General features: G+C 53.2%; 1 protein-coding gene across 1 annotated transcript in view; it reads left to right on the top strand.

The window, feature by feature from the left end:
• The window catches only part of GAD1 (glutamate decarboxylase 1), a 41,451-nt gene that overhangs the window by 815 nt on the left and 33,144 nt on the right, over window positions 1–7,492 (top strand). The window contains exon 2 of the mRNA XM_007944385.2: window positions 2,655–2,717. Within this exon, the coding sequence (XP_007942576.1) occupies window positions 2,655–2,717 (63 nt within the window). The remainder of the gene's footprint in view (window positions 1–2,654; window positions 2,718–7,492) is intronic.

The raw sequence follows: 7,492 nt of genomic DNA, 5'->3' as shown, positions 1-7,492 counted from the left end.
TGGGCAGCATTTGAGTGGCAAGAATAGGGGCCTGGGAGAGGATGGAAGGTCGGAGAGAGCTACGGTACAGGAGACCTGTCAGCAGGTAACGCGTCGGGAAAAGAAAGGAAGAAGAGGGGGCAGGTAGAAGAGGAAGGGGTTTTTATGATTCGCTACCGCTAGCAGAGCTTGTCCTTCAGACCACTGATTCTCTACCTCTTTGTAGAGGCGTGGGGATGAGGGAATTGCCTTTCTTTTTTCTGTTAATTGAAATGTCTTCCCACACACATCCCCCAAAAAACTATCAGCTCCAGATAGTGAAGACCCCAGAATTTCTAGGGTTTAGGAAGAAGCGTGTGGTTAGAAGGAAGGTTTATCGTGTTTCTATGGTGCTTCCTATAAGCTTGAGAAAATGTCAATTTTCATCATTAATAAAGGGAGGGGTGTCTGTTATCGGATAAGCAGCCTCTTCAGTTCCTTGGCGCAGCCGCAGGCTCCTGGGCTGGAGGCCTCGTCTAATATGTCCTCGGGCCACGCGCGTCCCAATTCTCCCTTGAGGTGCTTCTCCCTCTACACCCCACGCCGGGGGCAGGCTACAATTACCCACAGAACAAAGAGGGGCTCGGGAGCGCCGCCAGTCTTGGTGGCACCGGAACTGGGCACTGGCGGCGGAGCTGAACAGAGCAGGGTCGGGGAAACGCGAGGCCTGCGCGCCTTTTGTCTTTCCGCTCTGGCCTTGATGAATACCCTTTCCACTCCTCCCTGCATTTCCCGCCCCCTTTTTGCTGCCCGGCGTGGCTCCGCGGCGGTTCACACATCCTTGAGTCCTTTCGCTCTTGGTCCTGCGCTACCACTTTCCGCCGCCCGCTCGCCGCGGGCTGTAATATGCCTAGCCGCTGGTAGAAGACCCCGCCGAGGCGCTGACCCGAGTCCGCACGTGGCTGGGCGTGCCTAGGAACAGCCGAGGCGGAAGGAAGAGAACCGAGGGCCCAGCCCAAGAAGGGCAGGCAGCTCCTGTCCCAGGGATCACCCTCACATGCCCCCTAATAGCCCAGCTCGGGCGTCTGCACAGTAGATTGCGAGCGTATGCCCAGCTCTTCAGCCTTTCTCACCCTCCCTGCTGACACACCTTCTCCTGCCCAGCAAAGGCTCCTGGGGACGGCCTTGCTCAGCCCGCACAACCTTACTTGGCCTCTTGGTCCAGCTACCTTCTAGCTCCGGGATGGAGCCCTTCTGCCCTCCGCACCTCAGTCTTCTGGACTTTCAGGACATCATAGAAGATTTCTGTCTACCTCTCCCCTTTCTCCCTTTCCCTCTTTTTTGCTGTAACCCCCAATTCTGAAAGGCAGTGCATTGTGTATGGACTCCAACCTCCCAACTGAGTGACCTTGGAAAACTTAGTTACCCTCTCTGAACCTCAATGTTGTTATTTGTAAACTAGGTCTTAGATTAACACTCCTCCTACCTGTTTCTAAGGGTTGTTATGAGGATTAGCTGAAGTAGTGTTTAAAGCAAACGCATTTTATCTAGTGAAAATAGGTCAATACCCGTCAGGTATTATTATTAGGGTTTTGCTTTTGCACCGATTTTCTGTCTGTCGTAGAAACCCCATCTGTGACATGCTGTCCACGGACGTCAGGCTGCTTCCTCTCCCCGCTGGGGCTCTGTTGTGTCTCGGATTTAATGGATGTCATTCTCCTTATCGCAGCTAACACTCGCGCCGGGCTGGAAAGGCGAGGGCCGGGGTGAGGGTGGGGGATGGGAGTGATTAGGGGCAATGTGTTTTGAGACACTAGAAGGGGGTTTAGCGCTGGGCCCACCGGACCAGCCCGGATGCCGGCTTCCTAAACTTGCGGCTGCTTTCCTCGCTCACTGCTGGAAGTTAACACCGTAGGCAGGTAGACCCTGAGAACAGCGTTGTAAACAAGGAAAATCCAGCAGCCCCTGGGTCCGCGCACAGCTCTGCCCTAGAGGACAGGTACCTGCTTCTCTTTGACTGCTCCAGACCTGAGAAAGGAAGGGTTAATGAGGGGCAGGGATGAGGACGGGAGGTTCACTATTGTCTTCCAGACTCCAGGTCTCGAAGGGCAGCCAGGCGAGCCCGATCATCTAGTCAAATACTATTTTTCACCCAATTAATTCCTGAACTCTTCCGCGACCCCATTTCATGCCAGTTTATTTTAAGCTGCCACTCGACTGGAGACCCGCCAAGAAATTATGAGACGGGTTGGTCCCAGATGCCTCTGTGTTCCCTTTCCGGGCTGCTGCAGTAGCCCTTCGAGTCTGGGGGGCCAAAAGCAGGGGGTCGGATCTAGTGGGTGGGTGCAGGGAGCCGGCGGGCTGAGTCTTTTCTGCGCGGAGTCGGCCCCGCCCCTCACGACCCGTTCTCCTTAACTGCCTCGCAGGAGCTCTTGGGGGCCCGTTGAGGCGCTAGGTGCACCGCCTCAAAGAAACACCGTCAGTACCTGTGGGCAGGAGGGAGGGTGATGATGGGTGCTCAGAGGGCACGCGTCTGCTCACTTGCCCTAAATCTGTTCCATGCCCCTTTCAGAAAGGAGCTTTTAAGGAGTAGTTACCCCAAGAAAGCCTTTGCCGTCGACCTTCCTCCCCCCACCCCCACTCCCCACCCCAGGGTCGGAGCTGCACTGACCGCACCTCTCTCGCTTTCTTTCTAGCGTATGACACCTGGTGCGGCGTGGCCCATGGATGCACCAGAAAACTGGGGCTCAAGATCTGCGGTAAGGGAAAGAGAGCTGGCAGGGCGCGTAGGCTTTGTCTGTGTGGAGAGTGGGACTTCCGTGGATTCTGGCTCTCCGGTCTGGTTTACTAACGTACCCGCAGACCGGAGTATAGATGATCCTACCAGAGGCGCCCATTCGAGGGACCACCGGGTGCCTGGACAGGGCATGAGTGCGCGATGACAGCGCCCCCGTGAAGCAGCCCAGCTCTCCCTGCTGGGTGCCTGGGCCACCCTGGCGGATGCCCTCCGCCCATGTCTCCAAGGCCTAATGAAAAACGTGAGCTGTTCTGGTCTTCCTGGAGAGCAGGCCAGGGCGCCTCATGACCTGTCTCCTATTTTCCCTTCCGCCACTTCATCCCTCTTCTGTTGTCCTCCTCCTATCCCTGGCACATTGAAAGTGACCTCCTGGACTCAAGGTTTTTGCCCTGAGATTTCATAACGGATTCAGAATTCGTTTTGGGAAGCCTCAGAGGCAAAGGAAAAAGATTGCCTATAGTCCTCGGTGGCCTTCCTGGGGGAGGTGGTGAGGGTGAAAGCCGGAGAATTTGCCAGGCGTTCTCTGCAGGCCAAGAGAGGAGAAAGAGCGCGGGCAGGGGCTTGAGGCCCCGCGTCAGGCACGATTTGCCAAGGAGGGAGGAAAGTAGATCTGGAGAGCTGGAGAGGAGAAAAGCCTGCTCTCCGGAGACTTGAGAGTCTGGAATGTAAATGCCCAGGGGATTAAAAAAAAAAAAAAAAGGAAAGAAAGGAGATTTGTTCAAAGGGATACAGCTGAATGTCTCCGGCTGAACAATGAAGAGTAGGTTTCTTTGCTACAATTCACAGTCTAAAATTCTCTAGCTTTATCAGGCCAGAAAATACGGATGTCCCCGGGCAGGGGGTGGAGAGGCGGGGAAAGATTAACAACAGGCTTATTAAGGAGCCATTCGTCAGCCCCTGCACGTGGGAGATAGTGGCGGAGCGGGCGCCTGGCGCTTACGGAAGGGCTCCTTTGGCCAAGTTCGCGCCCCAGCCTCGTGCGCGCCTGCGGGCGGGTCAGCGAGTGGGTGCTCTCCCGTCCTGAGCTTCCCATCTTCTGGGGGCGGGTCCCGGGACCCCGAGGGTGGCGGCACAGTGAGGCCTGAACGGAGAAGGGGTCATTGAGCAGCCCCGGGAATCATCCCTCTGGCCTGCTTTTCTTCATTTCTGGGGCTTTGTCCTCTTGATCCCGGAACCAGCATTCACGTTGAGGATGGGGAGCTCACCTCTCAGGCTTAGCCAGGTTTCTGGGAAAGCCCTAGCCTCGCCTCGAGACGGCCCCGGGGTTTGGCCCTCGCCCCAGCTTGGGTGGCCTACGGGGCAAGGGCCCGGGACCCTGTCCCCGCTGGGGCAGCTGGCTGCTGCAGAGCTTTGTTCTATAAATAGCCCACTCCCCCAGCCTCTATTCCGGGCTTAATGGCCCGTTTCGCGCCAGGTCCCTTCGGCGGTCGCGGTGCCCGGCTTCTGCAGCCATCATTGTCAGGCAGCTGGGCAAGCAGAACCGAGCCCTGGGCGCCCGCCGAGGACCCGGGCGGCGGCGGCGGGCGGGGAAGGGCGGTTATCCCGGAGAGGCTCGAGGTGAGGGCTGCATGACCAGCTGCGGGGCAAGCTGTCAGAGGTGCAGGGTCGGGCTTGCCTACTGGGGACAGCGCTCGTCCATCTCTGCCTCCTGGCCTCGGGGCTACCTGCGCTCCGGGTCCCGGGGAAGGAAAGAGCTTAGCACCCCTTCAGGGTGTGCTACCACACCCCTGAATACCACATATTCTAAAAGAAAAGACGAGCTTCGCTGGCTCCTGGAATAGGGCGCCTCAGGAACTGGCATTCACTTCCCATCCCTCTGACTCTTGGGCATTTGTAGGCTACTGTCCTCAGAGAGGTTCCCCCCCCCCTCTGTTTCTTTTCCCCACCCTTCCAAACCAAACCAAACCCCTGCCATCGAGTGGATTCCGACTCATAGCCGACCTCCATTGGGTTTCCCAGGCGGTAAATCTTTACAGAAGTATATTGTCCGGTGTTGTGGTAGCGTAGTGCCTAAGGCACTTGACTGCTAACCAGAAGGCTGGCGGTTCAAACCCACCAGCCACTCCTCAGAAGGAAGATTGGGCAATCTACTTCCGTAGAGATAACGCCTCGGAAATCGAAGGAGGGGTCGCTATGAGTCGGAAACGACTCGACCGCCGACCGCCGGGCCGGGAGTGAGTTTCTTCCGTGGAGTGGCTGGTGGGTTTGAACTGCCAATCTTCTGGTTAACAGTCAAATGCCTTAGGCACTGAAGGAAAGTTGCAACCTTTGGGAGAGAAGGAGAGAGCAGGGTAGGCTGTTGGAGGAAATTAACTTTGGTTAAAGTGTGGGACCAAGTTAGGAAGCTTCACCTTAGGTTTGATTCTGAAAGGACAGGGATGGCATACTTTTCCATACTTTGAGTCAACTCTGACAATACATTTTAACTAGTGGAGGCAGGGTGCAGTTCACAGCTTTAACCCTGGATCCACAGCCCACTGCCCTCCACCCATAACCACCTTTTTCTCCTCCCAAGACCTTCGAGGGCCTAGAGGATGCCCTCATGATCTATACCACAGGGGTTGTTTGACCTTTCACCTTAAGAACCAGAGGGACTGTCTTCCCACCTCCAAACCCGTTGTCATGGGCAACCCCCATAAGCATCCTCAGTACCCTTCCAAGAGCCAATCCTCTACTGCTCCCTCCACTAAATAAAATAAAATAAAATAAAAAAGCCAAGAAATTAAGAATGCTAGAAAGTCTCCGGGTTCCACCAGTGGTGCCCTTAGCTCTGGAGGCACATTGCCCCTGGGTGAGTAATCAGCTAGAAGAAACCCAGGGGCTTGCCAAGAGTTGGAGAGAGGTGAGAGGCGGGGAGCACAGCCATGGTGACCTAAATAGAATGAGACACTGGGAGCCCTAAGTATGGCCCTGGGCTCTGCTAACTTCTTAGTGTGTCTTTGGCCCTCGCTCATTTATATATGCAAAGGTTCTAAACTGGCTGCCGATTACAGCCCTAAGCTGTTTTACTTAGCCCGTGAAGTGTGTGCGTGTTTAAATTTTTGTATTTGTTGCCAACTTTTAAAAATAGAGAGGCTTCAAGTATGTGTGTGCGTGTTTAAATTTTTGTATTTGTTGCCAACTTTTAAAAATAGAGAGGCTTCAAGTATTTTGTATTGCTGATTATTCTTTAAAAAAAGGGAAGGGAGGATAATCTGGCTGGGTGCTCTTAGCCCATAAAAATCAGAAACAGTCCCTCCACAGGCACAGGCTGCTCTGTGTCAGGGCACATGACACCTTTGGCTGTGCCCTTGTGCCCTGCACAACTAGAGGTTCTACATGGAAACAGCTGGCTGCAGCGGAGTGCTAGCTGCTTCCTTTAGGTAGGCACGTGCTCTTCCCACCACTCACTGGGCCCTTTAGGACTTAGCGTTGGGGCGTTGGGGCATAGGGGTGAGGAACCAACATCAGAAGCTCCCCTTGGCCTAGAGGTGTGGTCATTACAGGGCTTTCCTCCTATTGTCCCTTGAAGCCAGGCAGCATGCTATGAATTAACCAAACACTGTTGCAGCTTTGGGTTCCCTCTGCCTCCCTCTTTGCCTCTAAGGATATCCAACTCCGTTAACCACAGCCAGAGCCAGAGAGAGTACAGTTTGCTTCAGTCTCCGGACCCCCTGCTTCTACCCCATGGGAGTCAGAGAAGTTGTCAAACACTGACCCCAAGGTCATCAACCACCTCTCCATCCTTGGAGAAGTACCTGGTTCCTTCCAGGCTTCTCAGACCCCAAGAGGCACGGGTCATATATGTTTTGTGAGGTTCCCAGTAATTTAGAAAATAAACACCGTTCCAAAACAGGATGAAAGAAATGACAATATACATGAAACATTTACTTGAAAAAATTAATAGTTTTTTTTGTTTTGTTTTGTTTTTAACATAAATTGTAATGCGAAGTCAGGAGCTCTGGTAGCGTAGTGCCTAAGGTACTTGACTGCTAACCAGAAGGCTGGTGGTTCAAACCCACCAGCTTACTCCCTGGAAGGAAGGTTGGGCGATCTACTTCTGTAGTGATACCACCTCAGAAACCCAAGGAGGAGCCGCTATGAGTCAGGTCTGACTTGACAGCACATAACAACAACAACAATGCGAAGTCATTAATATTTTCTATAAATCTCTGTAATATAATTACAGAGATTTATAGAAAATATTAATTCCCAGCACACTGCAGAAAGTGTGGTCCAGAATGAGATGCAGGTTTAAAGTTGTGTAATAATTGTCATTGTTTAACTCTATCAGGACAGCTCTGGGTTGCCTATGTCAAAACCTTTGAAGATGATATCCAAATCCAACATCCTGGTCCCTGCAGCTGCCCATAGGAAAAAGTTGCTAAAGCTCAAGGGAAAATTAAGATTTTCCCAGAGGAGTGAGTCAGAACCCCAACTAGAGGACAGAGACTAGAGAGTAGGACTCCAATAGGCAAGACCTCACCTCCATGAGGCCTCTTGGGTTTGGTCTTTCCAGCCTAGTAAAGTCCACAACTCACTGTTGGAAGACCAGGAGATCAGTCTTAGAACTCAGGAGCCAGACTGATGTTCCTGCATCCCTCCGTATGCCACTTCATTCACTGCAAAAGAGTACTGCCTCCTGGTTCTGGAATCTGGGAATTTGGAGGATGAATTCAGAAAGTGGAAGAATCCAGATCCCATCAACATTCTTTAGGGATATGGAAAAAATGATCACTAACTTTATATGGAAAGGAA

Source organism: Orycteropus afer, unplaced genomic scaffold (genome assembly GCF_000298275.1).
Source record: "Orycteropus afer afer isolate SDZICR_OR568_19922 unplaced genomic scaffold, OryAfe1.0 scaffold00001, whole genome shotgun sequence".
NCBI classification, from domain to species: domain Eukaryota; kingdom Metazoa; phylum Chordata; class Mammalia; order Tubulidentata; family Orycteropodidae; genus Orycteropus; species Orycteropus afer.
The sequence above is the reverse complement of the archived record's forward strand: the minus strand, read 5'-3'. Positions and strand labels throughout refer to the sequence as shown.